General features: G+C 37.7%; 1 protein-coding gene across 2 annotated transcripts in view; it reads left to right on the top strand.

The window, feature by feature from the left end:
- The first annotated feature begins 6209 nt into the window (after positions 1 to 6209).
- The window catches only part of ABCB4 (ATP binding cassette subfamily B member 4), an 84453-nt gene continuing 71552 nt past the window's right edge, over positions 6210 to 19110 (top strand). The window contains exons 1-4 of one of the 2 annotated variants that reach the window (XM_077147967.1): positions 6210 to 6430; positions 6616 to 6701; positions 9392 to 9446; positions 13655 to 13805. In XM_077147967.1, the coding sequence (XP_077004082.1) occupies positions 6622 to 6701; positions 9392 to 9446; positions 13655 to 13805 (286 nt within the window). In that variant the 5' untranslated portion in view covers positions 6210 to 6430; positions 6616 to 6621. Of the gene's footprint in view, positions 6431 to 6517; positions 6702 to 9391; positions 9447 to 13654; positions 13806 to 19110 lie in introns of those variants that run through there. The other variant, XM_077148033.1, reaches the window with a different exon arrangement.

Consider the following 19110-nt stretch of genomic DNA (forward strand, 5'->3'; position numbering starts at 1 on the left):
TTCCGGTAGCCACGTTTCTTGATGATGATTGTATAATGATATAGCTTTCACAATGTGACTGTGTGATTGTGAAAACCTTGTGTCTGATGTTCCTTTTATCTACCTTGTCAACAGGTGAGAGGAACATATGGAATAAAAATAAATAATAGGGGGAACAAATGTTAAAATAGATTTAGTTTGAAATGCTAGCGATCAATGAAAGTGATCAGTAAGGGGTATGGCCTATAAATTTTTTTTTTCTTTTTTTCTGTTTGTTATATTTTTCTGTTGTCTTTTTATGTCTTTTTCTGAATTGATGCTAATGTTCTGGGAAATGATCATGATGATGAATATGCAACTATGTGATGATATTGTGAATTGCTGAATGTATGTGTTGGGAATGTTTGTTTCTTGTAATTTTTTTTAATTAATAAAAAAAAAAACCTCTGAGCTGAATTAAGTTAAAATAATCCTAAATCTAGCTATAACAGTAAAACTGTTGAAAACCAAATATATATATATATATTGATATAAGAATATATATATATACATATATGTTTCTTCTCTGTATATATATGTGGGGAAAAAAACCTTATTCTCTTGAAAGGAGCAAACATGGATTTTTCAGCTGATTTTTCACTACAAATTACAGAAACCAGAAAACAATAGAATGGCAAAGTCTGTGGTGAAAGAAAAATTATTAGCTATAGTTTTTCAAAATAAAGGTGAAATCAATTTTCAGACCAAGAAAAAAGCTGATAAAATTCATCATCAATAAAGGAAATATAAAGAAGTGTCCTTCAGGCAGAGGGAAAATAATCCCAGATGGAAGCTCTGAGATGTTGCAAGAAATAAAGAGCAAGTAAAAGATAAATATATAGATAAATCTAAATAAATGTTGACTCTATAGAATAATATGTCTTAAGGATCATAAATATATAGTGAGAATTAAAGTACATAACAACAATAAAAGAATATGTCAGAGCACATAAAATATATATAGGCGTAAGGTGAATTATGTTCATATATAAGTTGGAGGTGAATAAATGAAGTTCTTATATTCTTGCATCATTCTGGAAGAGGAAAAAGTTAGATCAGTTAGAGACATGTGTCATAATCTCTGGGAAGCAGGTAACCCTTAAATGAAAATAAAATAATGTATTATTAATAAGCTAATGGAAATGAAACCAAAATAAAACAAGACTAATGATCCAAAATAAGACAAAAGTGAAGATAAAGCACAAGATTATACTCTTGAGATAAATACAAAGAAATAGCAGATAACAGATTTAGACTAAAATATATCAGTAGTTATATTAAACATAAATAGACCAAATGTTCCATTTGAAAGATTCGATTAGATCAAAAAACAACCCCCAGCTCAAAGGTCTTTAAAGGAGACACATCTAAAATGCAAGCAGGAATAAAAATTAAGATCACAATAATATCACACAACTAGTATCCAAAAAGAAATTTGGTGTAGCTATACTGACATCAGACAAAGTAGACTTTAAAGCCAAAAGCATTACTAGAGATAAGTAAGGATATTTCACAAAGATAAAAGTCTCAATTCAGCAGGAACATATAACAGCTATACATTTATATATACATACAACCATGACCTCTTTATATAAGAAAAAATTGAGAGCACTAAAAGAAAAATTAGATAAATCTACAATTAATATGGATGATTTTAAAATAGCAGTCTCAATAATTAATAAAACAAGCATACAATATGAGTAAGAATAGATTTAAATATCATTATTAATAAACATGACCTAATTGACATGCATGTACAAAACTGCACCCAACAACTGCAGAATTTTTTCAAGTACACTCAAAATATAGTCTATCTTCATTACTTGTGGATTTCATAATTTCAAATTTGCCTACTCACTATAATTATTCACAACCAAAAATCAATACTCTTGGTTCACAGAGTCATGAAAAATGAGTCAGCTGATACACATATTCCCAGCCAAGGTCGACAAAGCAATACTTTGCCTTCTTTTTCAGCTTTCATAATGTAAACAAGCATCCTTTTCTCAGTATATTTAGAGCCACGTCTTGCATTTTTGTGACTTTTGCTGGTGATTTCAGGTTTAGAACAGCCACCAAGTGCATATAATACGACGATATGCCAAACTTGGGTTTTTTCCCTCCAAGACTGTAAGTTCCTTTTAAAATCAATATTTTAAACTTATCTCATAAAATATATAAACAGAAATAACCCAAATAGATGATAAAAAACATCTCATAAAAATTCATCCGCTCATAATTAGAATCTTTAACAAAACAGGAATTGATGGGAACTTTATAACCTGATAAAAGGTATCAATTGATACCAAAAAACCATAGCAAAATTCTTTTTATTGACAAACATAACAACATACAAACATGAACATTCTTAACATATGAACAATCCATTCTTCATATATAATCAATGACTCACAATAGCATCACATAGTTGTATATTCATCATTGTGATGATTTCTTAAAACATTTGCATCCCTCCAGAAAAAGAAATAAAAAGAAAAAAGAACAAACTCATACATACCGTACCTCTTACACCTCCCTTTCGTTGATCATTAGCATTTCAATTACTAAATTTATTTTAACATTTGTTCCCCCTATTATTTATTTATTTTTAATCCATATGTTTTACTTGTCTGTCAATAAGGTAGATAAAAGGAGCATCAGACACAAGGTTTTTACAATCGCATAGTCACACTTCGAAAGCTATATCATTATACAATCATGTTCAAGAAATATGGCTACTGGAAAACAGCTCTACATTTTCAAGCAGTTCCCTCCAGCCTCTCCATTACATCTTAACTAAAAAGATGATATCTATTTAATGTGTAAGAATAACCTCCAGGGTAACCTCTCGACTCTGTTTGGAATCTCTCAGCCATTGATACCTTATTTTGTCTCATTTCTCTCTTCCCCCTTTTGGTCAAGAAGGTTTTCTCAATCCCTTGATGCTGAGTCCCAGCTCATTCTAGAATTTCTGTTCCATGTGGATTTCTGTCCCATGTTGCCAAGAAGATCCACACCCCTGGGGGTCATGTCCCACGTAGAGAGGGGGAGGGCAGTGTTGCTTGTCATGTTGGCTGAGAGACAGAGGCCACATCTGAACAAAAAAAAGGTTTTCTGGGGGTAACTCTTAGGCCTAATTTTAAGCAGGTTTAGCCTATCCTTTGTGGGGTTAAGTTTCATATGAACAACCCCCAAGATTGAGGGCTCAGCTTGTTGCATAGCAAAATTTTAATAGTAAACTTAAAATTGAATGGTAAAGTCTTGTAAGCTTTCTCTCTGAAACAGGGAAAGCAAAAAAGACGCCAACTCTCATCCCTGCTATACCTGAAGTTCCTAAGCAATGTAATGTGGTGAAAAATAAAGCTAGGATTAGAAAGGGAAAATAAAACTGTCTTTATTCCGCATTCCAAAACTGATGTGTAAGCACGTGAGCACTGCTCCTTGGTTTGGGTTCGCCCATTCTGCCTCTCTCAACCAAGGTGAGGTCTGTGGGGTTGTATTCTGGATGTCTGGCAGTTTGGGGTTTGGGCTCTGTAACTCAAAGTCATTAGCAATCTCCTGAAATGAGGAAGAAGAACAAATGCTTGACTTTTGCGATGACAGACGGACAGTAGCTCCAGTCTTCTATGCCAGTAAGAACAAAGCATAAGTATACCCATAGATTACTCTACCACAGTGAGGAAGTGAACATTTCTTACACCTTTGTATCATGGAGAAATCCAGTCTTCACAGATGTTTAAATATAGTAAGTCTTCAACATCTAGTTCATAAATGAATAAATTAACGGGTAACTGGATGGATGCACTGTCAATATTGCTGCATTGTGACAAATAAAAGTAAAAGGAGCCCCTGGAATTGGCTCTGACACAAATCACATACAAACATAGGCATATAGGCCTGTCTCCTCTCTCCCCACAGATACCCACTTGACCTAGGTTTTCACCTCTATCTTCAGATGCAGAAAGCACATACAAGGAGCAATCACATAATTCCTGGGAGTTTTTGTTTTTAGGTCATAGAATAGTTTCCAAAGGCTGCTGTAACAAATTATCACAAGCTGGGTGGCTTAACACAGTAGAAATGTATTCTCTCACAGATCTGGAGACCAGAAGTCCAAAATGAGTTTCAGGGCCTCACTTCTTCCAAAGGCTCTAGGGGAGAATTCACTCCTTGCCTCTTCCAGCTTCTGGTGGATGCTAGCATTCCTTGCCTTGTGACACCTCACTCCAACCCATGCTTCCATAGTGACATTGCCTTCTTCTCTTTTCTGTGTGTCAAATCTTTCTCTTCCTTATAGTCATAAAAGGATACATGTGATTGCATTTAGAGCCTGGGACACTCTTATCTCAAGACCTTTAATTTAATCATACCTACCTACCAAGCCTTTTTTATTTTTTATTTTTGCCAAATAAAGTAACAGTCACAGGACCCAGGGATTGGGATGTATACATCTTTTAGGGAGGCATTATTCAGCCTTCCGTGTTCAGAATCTTTCTGCTCTTTCAAGTAGCTGCTTTTCACTCCCTCAACCTTTCTGCTATAGAGACTGATGAGGCCATCATTGCTTTATATGCTATTGAATTTTATAATGTCCCCTAGTCACTACAGATCCTTCTTTCAAACTAAACAACTTCAATTGCTTTAGTCCCAGAGTATCTTGAAATAGTAGGGACCGGACAGTCTCTTTAGGGATATGGAAGGAAGAAATTCTGGTTGATCAAATAAGAGAATTCTCATGCTTATGTATGAGATAGGAGAAAACAAATTGGAGGAAAAATACTTAAGTAAATTAACTTCTATCACATAATCCCAAAATACGTCATAGTTCCGTCAACATATTCTTTCAAGACAACTTCGAGTGGCAGAGCTGTAGTTTCTATGCCCATCTTTCTTCATCAGTCTCTTTTGATATTTTATCAACAATAACAGTTACCATTTATTTGGTGCTGGGCACCTCACACACATTAATAATTCTAATCCTATTTTACAGATTCAGAGTCTGAGGCAAGGATTAAAGAATTTGCCCCAATCCAGACTGCTAGTAATGTCAAAGGTGAGATTCATACCAGGTTCCATCCAAAGAGGACATCTCTGCTCCTGCCCTTATACCATGATGTGCTTTAAGGTTCTCCAGGTACCCAAGAAAGTCATGAGATAACAACCGTGTTAATCAGACATGGAGAAAGGACCTACCTGATTAGGAGGAAGGAAAGCCATATTTGTTGACCACTTAAACTGTTTTAGGCACAATTCCAGGTGATTTGATCTTCCTGAATTCATTTATTCCTCATTATAAGGAAGATACCTTTACCCCATTCTACATGTGAATAATATGAGCCAAGAGAGGTGAGGATAATAGAAAGTCATATAGGTAACAGAAGTGAAGCTCTGAGTTTGAATTCCAGTAGCTTCAAAGCAATTATAGTTTATTGCTACCTGTTTTAGAATCTTCTTTTAGGGAATGTGAATAAATCAATTTGAAAGGGTTCAGTAGGCGCTATGTGTAGAGACAATCTAGCTTAGGGAGAAGTGTAAGAGTAGAACATGGAGTCAGGGAAGGGCAGTGTTCTAGGGACTCAGGAGACTTGCTCTGGACCTGGTCCTGCTCCTGGTCTCTGGTTCGCTGATGCAGCCTCAGGCAAAGACTTAAACTCTCTGGGCATCACTTTCTTCATATGTAAAAAATGAGGGTTTCGAATTAGGTCATCACTAAAGACCCTTCCAGCCCTAAAGTTTTGAGTCTCTAACTACCAAGAGATCACAAAGTTCCTCTTCTCCAAAGAGCTGAGCCTGGAGGCCAGGACACCCTTTGACAATGTATTGATTCAGGGCTGGTCCTGGTGAGCCGGGGGACTTGCAGTCCTTGGAGACAGGTGGGTTCAGTGCTACCCGGACTAGAACTGGGGGTGCAGAAGTGGGAGGCGATTCTGACCCTCCCGCTCGATCCTCAGCTGTCCTGTGATTGTTGGGCGTCCGGAAACTGTTTCCCCTCACGGGTTTAAAAAGAATAACGAACACCGAGGGAGTGTGGAAAGGGCGGCACCGCCAGGGGAGTCTCCCCAGGCACCCGGCGGCTCCCGGCTGGGCTCAGGCTTATCGGCCACAGCCGGTGCGGCCTGCCCGGGGCTGGCAGGGCGCCCGGGTGGTTGGTGGCCGCGGCCCGGCGCCCCCGGCGGCGAGGGCGACGCGCTGGGCCCCTCACCCGCGCCTGGCCTGCGGAGCGAGCTTGGTGGGCTGCGGATGCTGCTCCTGCGGACCGGGGCCCTCGCCCCAGCGGCACTGGGAGGCGTTACAGGGGCCGGACACGCGTGGGGGGCGGAGGTGAAGGCGCCGGGAGCAAAGTCCAGACCCCTCAGTCTCAGAGGCCCGCGCGCGCAGAGGTTTGACTAGAGACGCGCGCGCGAGGTCCGAGGTGAGGGAGACCCCGGGGGGCAGGGGGAGGGGGGCGGGGGGCTCACACGCTCGCACCCCGCGCCCGGGGCCGCGCGATACCCCAGTGCCCGGCTCCGGCTCTTGCGCGGGGTATGAGAGGAGGCTGGACGCCCTTCGCCGGCCGGGGCGGGTGCGCTTGGAAATGAGGCTCTGGTTTCTTCCCAGGCTGAGATGGATCTTGAGGCGGGAAGGAACGGTACAGCCCGGCACCCCAAGGAAACGGACGGCGACTTTGAACTGGGCAGCAACAGGTACATCAGCAGCCATCCGCATTTCCGTTACACGTGAATCAGCAGGGCCAAGTTCGACCTCGCAGAGAAGTCAGAGAAAATGTGTCTATGCCTTTGGCCTTTGTTTTGGAAGCTTATTTGAAAAGTCTTCCCTGAGGTTGTGGTCTTGGTGCAGAGGTTTTAGTTAGCCTCAAGGAATGTCACCGAGGCTCCTTTTGAAACAGGTGCAGGAGAAAGAGGTTTTCTTTAGTACTGCCCACTTAGCTTTGTGCAGGGTGATCGGATGAATATCTGTGTTGTATATTAAGATCCCTTGTATTATATAACTCTTATAAATTTTACAAATTTTCTATGTACATCGTCTGACCTTTCATCTATTAGTGCATCAGACATCTGCTGTTGATGGTATGCTTTCAGAACAACGGTAGTGACTCACAGAGTCCCACCCCACCCCCTCTCTCCCTGTTCGTTTTCTTCCTCTTTGTCTCACCCCTACCCCTCCTCCCAAGGCCAGAACTTTTCCATATTTCTCCCCTCAAGGGTTCTTGAGAAGACTTATTTTCTGTAACTGCACCTCCGAATCAATTTTTGTTCAAGTACCAGGGAAAAACTCAGTGCTTCCTTCGTTTTTGCTTATTTCTTCCCGCAGCATGTCTTTTGGTGGGGGTGAGGTGGGGGCGGGAGGTGGGGGGGTTAGTAAGCACATAAGTGGCCAGTCGGTAGCATGTGTCTCTGTTTCCTCTTTCACTGTGGGAATAGTGAAATGTTCGCCTTTAGCCTCAAATAGTTATGCAGCTATTATTGTCTATGAGTTTAAGCCCAGCCACCCAGAACTAATCGACTTCTGTCATCAAATGATTGCCCAGAGGGACAAATTTATCAGATTTTGTAGTCTGTCCTCAAGCTGCAAGGGGCCTGATTAACTAACTGAAAATATGCCTATTTGATGTTCAAACTGAAGCATTATTTTAGTCTGTTAACTTCATGTAGTGATACTGCTTTGTTCCTTCAAAGTATGTGGTCTTTGGTCATACAAAATTTAGATTCACCATATAGAATTGGGAAATGGATAGATGGTATTATTTCTAATAGAAAAAATTGTGGTTTTCGTCATTGGCAATTTAGACTGGGATTGACTGTGCATCTATAAATAGATGGCATTTTCATGAAGAAGGCTATTTATGTATTGGACTGACTGTATATTTACGGGTGTACAAAGGAGCAAGCCTGCAAACGTGCAGTAACACTACAGAACTCAGAAAGTCCTCAGAAGTGGGGCTCACAGTCTTGTATTGGAAAGAATAATGTGGTTTAAAAGAGAAATAGATAAAGTTAATAAGATGACTACAAGATTATGACAGTAAATACAATGAAGGTAATATTTATAAAAGCAGACCAAAGATATTAAAGTCAAAAGAAGTTAAGCCCACTTTTGTTATCAGGGTCAATTGAGAATTAACAATATATTTGCTCCAAGAATGCTGCTATTGGCTGTGGCACATTATTTTGGATATATTTGGTAATAGGTATTTATCCCTTGATTTTAGCAAATACTCTAAGGAATTTGGAATAAAATCTTATGAATAAATCTTTATCACCTACCTGGACATTTTAGCTAGATAAATTCATTTTAGATAAAAAAAATTCTTAAATTTATACATTATTGGATGGATAATACATGCTATTTTAGTAAACTAGAGAGACTGTTAGAAGGTGATGAATGCTATGGAAAAATAATTTTTGAGGTAAAGGAAATCAGGAGTACAAGGGGGAGGTAGTTTGTAAATTTAATTTAGACTATGGGTGGGTCTTAATAAGACAGTCTTTGAACAGACTTGAAAGAAATGACAGGAGAGTGCCGTGTAGGCATTAGGGAAGAACCTTCCTGTCAGAAAGAGCAGTGCAAAGACCTTGAGATGGAAAAATGTTTGGTATGTTTAAAGAATAAGAGTGAGGCCAGGGTGGCTGAAAGAGAGTAAGCCAGAGAAAATAAGTGTGGGGCTGGAAGATCTGGTCAGAGAAGTAAAAAGGAGACAGATCATATAGGGCCTTAGAGGTCAATGTAAGGACTTAGGCTTTTATTCTGAGAAAAATGGTAGCCATGTTGACTCTTGGGCAGATGAGTGATATGATATTACCCGTATTTTTAAATGATCAGTCTGATTGCTGTGTTGACGGTAGACTGAAGTGGGCATATATCAAAGTGGAGAGAGTGAGCAAGAGGTTGTTCTAGAATCCCAGGCGAGAGATGGTATGGCTTGGTCTTGGGTATGACAAGGAAAGGGTGAGAAGTGGTTGAATTTTAGATGTATTTTGAATGTAGAGCCAACAGGATTTTCTGATCCCACTGTCCACAATCCTTTGGAAGAGTGGCTTCTACTAATTTTATATCAGTGTATCTTTTGGGCAAAAATTATTTCATTTATTTGGCAGACATTTTTAATATATGACTCTTCAACTGTTTGTGTACTCTGTAAGACAGGTGATCATTTCTTATCCATATATCCTTGTAGTACCTTGGACAGTTACCCTTACTCAGGGCAGCTAGCTTGCAGTGTTCGTTTAACTGCATTATTTTGATAATTTGGAACATCAATCTCTTATATTTGAAAATACTATAATACTTGAATATTATAACTACTCAAATTTGTTTTCAGTTGAGTACAAAACATTTTTTAACAGTTTTTAATTCAAAGTATTTTATTTTGCAGCAATCAAGAAAGGAAAAAAATGAAGAAAGTGAACTTGATTGGCCCATTGATGTTGGTAAGAAGCTAATGTTAAATGTGACTAATCCCATCCTTCACTCGAACTTTGTATTTTGAATCAATAACTGCAGAATAAGTAATTTAAGACTGTGTACTGGCAGTTCTAGATTTTCTGTGCTGCACCTGTGCTGTCTTAGGTTGACTCATTGTTGTCAATGGCCCACATTTTAAAGAAGAATGATGATACACGGCAGTGCTAACTGGTTGAGTTTTTTAGCTGCTCAAAGAAAATATCTTGTAATGGCTTAGGTTAAACAATGGGAATTTATTCACTCGTGGTTTTGAGGCTGGGAAAATGACCAAATCTCAACTCCGTGTTTCAATGATTTCAGCTTCTTGCTTCCCTGGCTTTCTCTCTCCTTGTCTAAATTTCATTCTCTTTTATAAAGAACTCCAGTAATAGGATTAAGACCCATCCTGATCGAGGTGGACTACACCTTAACTGAAATAACCTCAGCAACACATCCTGGGTTTACACCACAAGAATGGATGAACTATTTTTCTGTAGTACATAGCTTCAAACCACCACAGTGGTATATAGGGAAATTGAAAATAGAACTTGTGTTTGCAGCAATATATGAACTAATCAACTTCAGAAAACTGCACCTACACATTTGCTTCATCCCAAACCAAAGTTAGCTTAAGCTTGCATGCAAAGTACATGGCTGTTAACTATAGAAAATTGAAAACAGTTAGGGAATCTGTGTTCCCATTTAGCTTCCAGAAAAATTGGTTCAATATGGGTAACTATTATGGACTCAGAATATATTTAAGATAGACCTCAATGCTTTTTGGGTGGTACAAGGCAAGCCAATATGTTTTTAGAAGAACCTTAATTTGCTGTTTTCCATTTGTAACATGTCCCAGAGAGGCAGCCCAAGGAAGTGTTTGCCCACTTTCAGTAAATGTGATGTGTTTAAAATCATCATGGCCATTATTTGGTAGCAAGGAAGTAATTTTTAAGTGGCATGTCAACTGAAATTTCCAACTTAGTAGATAAATGGATGAAAAGTCACCCCAACCTCCATATTCTCACATATTGCCATGTAGTTCTTATGTCACCACCAAGCTCCCACTCATTCTCATTTTCCTTATTCCCATGAAGTTTTTGTTGTTTAACAAGCCTCAGTAAAAGTTTTTTTTAAAATTTAGTTAGTGCTTTAAAGAAAAAAATTGTTTGTAAAAGAAGTCTGATTTTAACGCTTAGACTTTAAAATACATCTCCTACCAAAAAATAAAAATAAAAACAAAAACAAAAACCCACAAACTTTACAGTAAAAACAGAAAAATTACGTTTGAATTTTAAAGTGTCACTAAAGTATTCAACCTCTGAATAGATATTTTTCCCCCCAGAATTCTCAGGACATAAAATGGTGCTGTAACAGGAGTTGGAAATACATTGTTTTTTTTGAGAATCATGGAACACAAATCTAGAAATTTAGAAATTTGCTGTGAAATTCACCTAATTTTAAATTTAATCTTAGAGACTGTAAAATTTTATTCAGTTTATATGAAAAGCATTTAAAATGGTCCTAAATTTCATAACATGTTCAATAAAGGGAATATTACATGACCAACTGACTCTGTGCTTTTAATTGTAGCTGACAGGCCCAAATGTTCCATTCTCCTTCCCAGAAAGCAGTAAAAATGGATCTTAGAGATAATCATCACTCTTGTACCCATTTTTTGGACACTTTCTGATTTGTTCCTGACCTTGCCTGCTTCCCATATCTGTTACAAGCTCTACCTGGCTTCTGACCCTTTCTCTCTTTTGGCATCTTTGTTTGCCCTTTGCTTTTTTTATGGCATGGGTAGGCTTGGGAAATGAACCCGGGTCTCTGGCATGGCAGATGAGAACTCTGCCACCGAGCCACCGTTGCCTGCCCTTGCCCTTCGCTTTTGATTTTAGAATTTGGTTTCCCAAGACTGAACTCCTGGAACTCTTTTAGAACAGTTCCCAGTCCCTCCCCCCATATGCCTCTAACCTCAGGCTGTCCCAGGCTATCAACCCAGTCTGATTCAGCTAATGCACTCGTGGACTCCATTCTGCCAAGCCTGACTCATGATCTTCTTTCTGATGACTAGTCCCAGCCCCCAAAAGGGAAGGGTTGGGAAAGTGGGCAGAGGAGAACGTTTTAAAAGAGGGGAGAGGTACAAGAGACAGAGGGGACGCTAAAGAAATGGAAAAATAAGAGAAGGAAGATGTAGTCTGGCAGACAGAGGAGGAAAGAACAGAGAGAAAGTCAATGATTGGTCAATCAAAGAGAGAGAGAGAATGTGAGATTGGAGAGGAGTGAAAGGACAGCAGTGATAAAGCCTTTGGAAGTTCATGACATTGCTGGACTGATCAGCTCTTGGGTCTTTGTGCTCCCTGTGACAACTGCTTCCAACTCTCCTGACTGCAAGTAGTTCAACTCCACAATCTTCAGTGTGGCCACCAGCCCATCTCTGCCTCTCTAATACCGTCTCCCACACCTGGTTCTATGCACCCCTGGAATACTACATGCTACCTAACACTTCATGCCATTTCCAGTTGCCTTGCTGTTCTGCGCTTTAAAGTATTCCCCATTTCCCTATACTTCCCAAATCTCTTCCAGCTAATTTGCTTTTATCCTTCAAGATTCTGCATGATTTTCATCTCCATGAGCAAGACTTCCCTAAAGTACATAACTAGGCACTTCTAATATTTGTTGAGCTTCACTAGTGGGCTCTCTTTTAAAAGCTAACTTAAGCCCTCAAAACTCAGAGATTTGTTCCCCCCTAATTTTTTAAAAACATGTATTGTAGTAACATATATATAAAATAAAATTTGCCACAATTTGTACAGTTCAGTGGCATTAATTATACTCACAGGGATGTGCTATCATCACCACCATCCATTACCAAACTTTTCATCACCCCAAATAGAAATTCTGTACCTATTAAGCAATAACTCCCTATTTCCCCCTACCCCTAGTCGGGTAACAGCTAATCTACTGCCTGTCTCCATGAAGTTACCTATTCTCAACATTTTGTATAAGTGGAATCATACAATATTTGTCCTTTTGTGTCTGCCTTATTTCACTTACAATTTTTTCAAGGTTCATCCATGTTGTAGCACATATTAGAATGTTAAATAGTATTCAATTATATATGTATATACTGTGTTTTATGTATCCATTTATCTGTTGGACGCTTGGATTGTTTCCACATTTTGGTTACTACTGTGAGTAATGCTGCTATGAACATTGGTATAAAAGTATCTGTTTTGAGTCCCTGTTTTCAATTTTGGGGGGTATATACCTAGGAGTAGAATTGTTGGGTCATATAGTAATTCTATATTTACCTTTTTGAGGAACTCAAAACTGTTTTCCATAGCAATGCATGAGGGTTCCATTTTTTCTACCTCCTCACCAACACTTATTTTCCAATTTTAAAATAATAGCCATCCTTCTGGGTGTGAAGTGGTATTTCATTGGGGTGTTTATTCGTATTTTCCTTAGGATTAATTATGTTGAGTACCTTTTAATGTGCTTATTGACTACATCTTTTTTTGGAGAACTGTCTATTCTTTGCCCACTTTTAAATTGGGTTGCTTATCTTTTTGTTATTGTGTATAAGAGTTCTTTATATATTCTGGATAATAAGACCTTATAAGATATATTATTTTATCCCATTCCATAGGTTGTATTTTCACTTTCTTGATAATGTCCTTTGATACCCAAAATATTTTAATTTTAATAAAGTACAATTTATTTCCTTCCTTTGAACAATTCTCCCCCTGAATATTCTGAATACTGTTTTAAAGGATGTGGTATGTGTGTGTGTGTGTGTGTGTGTGTGTGTGTGTGTGTATGTGTGTGTGTGTGTAAGCTTAATGTCTGCTCCAAGCTGTTCTTAGTTCACTATTTCAGGAGCTCAAGGAGAGCAAACAATTTTTCTTACAGGTACCAAACCTATATCTCTTTTGATTATATTTCAGTCATTCAACTAAATAAGATACTGATTCGACAGAATTAGAATGACTTCTTTGGAGAATGCAAAATAGAATCCAGAAATTAATCTGTCGATGATTTAAAATTGCATTTCTTCTTCCCTAATACATTTATTTTTAACTATTGAAAAAAAAATGTGCTGACCGTAAATAGAAATACAAAGAGCATTTAATTGTGGAGAAAGAGAAATTCTGTTTTATAAGCTAAATATGATATTGTTTCCTTTTTTCAGTTTCGATACTCTGATTGGCAAGATAAATTATTTATGTCCCTGGGCACCATCATGGCCATAGCTCATGGATCAGGTCTCCCCCTCTTGATGATAGTATTTGGAGAAATGACAGATAGCTTTGTTATTAATACAGGAAACTTCTCATTATCAGGTAAGCATATCTCTACTTTTAAGAAAATCCATACTATTCCTTTAATTGAGTGAAAGATTGGAAATTTATTTTGTTATTCAGTATCTACTTGCTTCATAATTTAAACACCTGGATGACTCCAAATATCACAAAAAGAGCTGAAAAATTCTCAGAAAATTCCTCGAATGCAATTTATTTTAATTTTAAGAAAAACATGCATGCTGTTTGACTTTTTATGTAGGATAAGAAAAGTGAAAATGCATTGCATCTAAATGAAGTGGAGAATCACTCTATTTGAGGACAGTGGCATATAAATGAAGGGTAGCTTTTCAGTGCCCATTTTCAGTGCCCATAGCATTAGTATATTTCACAGTACCTCAGTTAGCATGATGGCACATCCCAGCTGCACTCAATTTATAGATCTTATTTCGAAGTTGTCATTTTTTCCCCTCCATTTCTTAAAATATTATACCTGTCTCAGGCGGCAATGGTGGCTCAGTGGCAGAATTCTCACTTGCCATGCCAGAGATCTGGGGTCTATTCCCCGGTTCCTGCGCATGTTAAAAAAAAGAAAGAAAGAAAGAAAGAAAAGAATATATTATACCTGTCTCTGCTTTTGTAATCAACCAGATTGCCTTAAACTTGATATAATGCTTCATTAAAGAGTGATGTGCTTTGGAACTTACCCAATGGACTGTAGTTACTGAAAAGCCAAAGGAGTCCCATAAGTTAGTTTTATGTATAAAATGGACCCTGGCAACAGCATTGGAGTGAGGGTCCAATGGACATAGATATTTTCACATTGGCCAAAATCAACCTAGAAAGGAAGATGTCGGCACTTTCTACCAAGCCTGTAGGCTCAGTTCATCCTATGAGGCCTTGTGGGCACCAGACTGGAGACAACTAATTGAAATTTTATTGGTGCCCAGATGGTAGAATATAAGGAAAAAAGAAACTGATAACAAAGATACTTAAGAAAAAGTGCACTTTATCATTTAGTCAGCATTTTGTAAGAATTTCCAGTGTTCACTGATTGAGAATGATATATTTGGTTAGCATTTTAGGACTAAGTGCAATTACCTAAGAGAATCTGATTGCTTGTTTTATACAATAGCTTCTGTTTGCATAAATACTGATAATTATCAATAATGCCTTTTAGATACTCAGTATATGCATCCTCTGAAAAATTAAAGTAAAATCCTACAAAGCAGTTTATATTTTACTCTCAAGTACTATTGACTCTGAAAAGAATATCTTTATAATAAAAAGTAACAGCAATAATAGCAATCTTCCATTGTGTTTACTGTGTATTAAGTCCTATGTGAAGTACTTTATAGACACTATTTCACTTAACCCTCACAAGAACAATCCTATACAGTAGGTAATATGTTCTATGACATATGGGGAAACAGAGGCTTAGAGAGGATAAATAATATGTCCAAAGTTATACAGCTGATAAATAGTAGGACAAAATTCAGATTTTTCTGCCATCTAAACCATGCCTATGGCAATATGCATTATACTGCTAATGTGAATAATTGTGCTTAACTTAGGAAAAAATGAGGGTGTTTTGGGAAGTTATAATTGGGTTACTGGTATTTAACCAGCAACCAAAATTTTAACACATACACTGTAAATGAAAAATTACAGTAAGACAGGATAGTTTAAAAAGGCTTTAAGGAAATAGAAATAGGAATTTTCTATTTGTTTTCTTTTTTAATTCTAAGAAGATTTGTGTATCTTCTATGCAGTAATTTTGAAGAGCTCTTGGGTAGCATGATACCCATATTGGCTCGCATTCATCAAAAATTTCTGTTAAAAATTCAGTTAAAAAATTCAGATTAAAACAATGCAACTCATTTATCCTATATTCACTTTTCAGATGCGTTTGATTTTAGTCTGGCCAAATTTTATCAGTTCCCTTTTTATTTTTGTTTGCAACATAATAATTCCATACTTTTTTTATTTGAAAGAGTTTGCTTCTTCTTTTTTTTAACTTGTTTCAAATTATGCAGCTGATTGGCTATCAAACTGGATATGATGAACAGGTGCCATCTGCTAGGTCCAGACCCAAATTCAAGGTCTTTGGGTAACAGCATGAGCAGAGTCACTCATAGACCTGTGATTTCTGGAATGATAAACTTACCAGAATTGTCAGCTTAGTTTGTTTCAGTAGTCTCCAAATTATAAACACCCCTGCTTATGACCCCAGGTCCTCTATTGCCACTCTTGTCATTAAGCTTGTTGCTTCCTTGCAAGATTTGGAAAGGGCAATCTTTCAAATGCCGTGAATTTCCGATTTCCATTCTTTGATCATTTGAAAAATAATATGCTTATATGTCTTTGGAAAAAAATGAAATCTTTAAAGGATGCTCACTCTAAATTCAGAGAGCTCAATGAAATGGTTATAGCAATAGAGTTTAGCAAAAAAACCAACCAACCAAACAAAAACTAGAGGGTTGGGAGCAGATAGAGTACTTGGCTCACTAGCTCTTTAAACATCTATTCTTTAGAATTGCTGGATTCTTGGATAGCTAGACTCAATAGGAGTCAAATGAGAAGGGAATTCTAAGTGAAAAAAAGGAGGTTTAAATTACTAGAGGGTCTGACAGTGAGTTGTCATTGTGAACAGAGCCTACCGTTGTCAACAAGATACAGCTACTCAGTGACAGGTTAGATCTCTCACAATGACTCAGTTGTGAAGAAACTATGCACAAATCTATTCTGCATCCAGAACCTAAGGACAGAGTCATAGAAATCAGTTTTTCTTGCAGAGCATCAGGAACTTGATAACTTTTTTGCCTAGTCATTGTAATTGTAATAATCTAGGAAATTCTATAGAAAAATCCCTGGACCCTGCATGTCTTTGCATTACCCAGTAGATGAGGGGGAAATGCAGTTTTGAGCCCTGAGTTACTTCAGTAAACTGCCTGTACTACCTAAGCTGACCAGAGAAACAACAACTCTGTTTTGCACTGGATAATCCTAAACAATAAAAGAAGTTCTTGGCAGAATCAAGGAAGACAGACATTAATTTATTCTGAGACTCAAAAGTGACAATGAGGAATATTGTATAAATGTATACAATTATTATTTTAGTCCTTCACTTACTAGCTGTATGACCTTGGGCAAGTAACTCACCCTCTGTAACCATCACTCTTATCTTTGAAAGTGATTATAAACTCACTTGATAGAATTAAATGAAATGATTTGTGTAATGTGCCTGGAACATAGTAAATAATCAGAAACTATTAGATAAAACTAGCTATGAGAACTTGGACATGTAACAACCATTCTAAAATTCTGTTTCCTCATTTATAAAATGAATGAGTTATACTGGAATGCTCTAAAATTGAATAGGCAGCTTCAAGAGTTCCCCCATTACCTTCTAATGTGTCATTCAGGTGGACTAGAGGGAGAAGAGCTCTTAATCCTGGCCATACGTTAGGATCAGCTGGGAAATTTTTAAAACATTTGATGCCTGAGCCCTAGAGGTTCTGTTTGATTGGTCTTGGGTGGAGCCTGGGCATTTGTTTTTTAAAGCTTCCCATTTTATTCTAATGGGCCGGCTGGATTGAAAAGCACAGTCCTATAGTGGATGAGAACTCAGCCTATTGGGAGACCATTGAGAGTGAAGCATAGTAGGTGGCATGTGACCAAAAAAATTTTCTAAGCCCTTTCCAGCTCTAGAATCTCATGACTTCTCCAGGAACACACTGATACACACTTTGTCCCAGGCAACAGAAACTCTTGGTTTCTAGGAGATACTGAGGCTCCTAGGGTTCCTAACCAGAACTAGATTTCCATTCTTGGCCTGAGACTGAAAAAGGAGCAGGTCAAGTTTGGAATTTCCATAGATTCTTACTTCCTAGGAGAGAAGGCCAATCTGAGTTATGATATCTTCATTGAGAGAATTAGAAAGTTTGAGGTAGGTATTGGGATAGAATAAAATTCATTTAACATGTCAACCAATTTCTACATTTAGGGCGGGGGGGGGGTTCCCCAAGGTTTGGAATAGTAATTTCTACTAATACTACAGCCCTAGGTTGTAGAATGGGTCTCTAATTCAGCAGTTCCAATTTGTCATATTAAAGGAGCCGTATTTAAGAACTCAGGTAGGAAATTGCACACAGAACTGAAAAGAATAGAAGTAAAACAAGGACATGATTCCTCAAGGATCTGAGAGCAGATAAAAGGCTAGATTAATAAGCAGAAACACTTCACTGCAAGCATCAGAAGTTACAACCATGAGGGAAAAATTATGCCAGAATCAAGGTTGCATACCTGGTAGTTGATCCTGCCAGCAGTTTGAGTTTTAAATAAATGTCAACCTTATCTCCCTGTGAAAGATAAGGAGGACACACACATCACCACAGAAAACATGACCCCTGAGCTATTTACACATGATAAAGGAACAAAGATAGACCGATTTCTGTCCTAGGATCATAATAAATGGGAAACACCTACTTTTGTATGTTTTCTCAACAATGCTATGGTGATATTTTTCCCTATTATTTTGTGAATCTGATAGATAAGTGCTATCCTTTTCATTTTTTTTCATTTTGTGCTTTTAAAAACATGAAAAGTTATACCGTATGAATCAATTAGTACAGCATAGCAATTAGGGGCACAGTCCAGACTACCTTGGCTGACTCCCAGCTTTAGACTATTGGAAATCAAATAAGAAGGGAATTTTAGAAGAAGAGAAGGTCTAAATTCCAAGACAGTATAACAATGAGTTGTCATTGTGAACAGAGCCTGCCCTTGTCGGCAGGATGAAGCTTCTCAGTGGCAGGATAGTTCCCTAACAATGACTCAGTTGTACTGAAACTGTGCACAAAATATGCCACATCCAAAACCTTACTTGCTAGCTGTGTGACTTTGGGTAAATTACTTTACCCTTCTGTGCCTGTTTCATCTGTAAAATGGGGACTTATAAAACAGTCCTACCTCATGGGTTGTGAGTTATTATATGTAAAGTTTTAGAACAGTGCCATATAATAAATGCTCGTTAATATTAGCTATTATTAAAATATGAAAACTAGGAAAGGTACAGTGGCATTTTTATCAAATTACTTCAATTTCATAGACAATATATTTCCTTCTAATTAATAGTCCTTTAAAAAAAACAGACAGCATAGCTAGAAAACAGGAAGTGGAAGACAGGGCATTGACTAATCACCAATGATCCACTGATTTGTCTTTGAACGACTCAGTTATTTTCTGCATCTTTATTTTTTCCTCTTTGCAATGTTTAAAATTCAGTCTTCCACTTATTAATGTTATAAGGGAGCATGTAAGGGAAAGCACACAAATACAAAATTTT

Source organism: Tamandua tetradactyla, chromosome 1, assembly GCF_023851605.1.
Source record: "Tamandua tetradactyla isolate mTamTet1 chromosome 1, mTamTet1.pri, whole genome shotgun sequence".
Taxonomy (NCBI): Eukaryota; Metazoa; Chordata; class Mammalia; order Pilosa; family Myrmecophagidae; genus Tamandua; species Tamandua tetradactyla.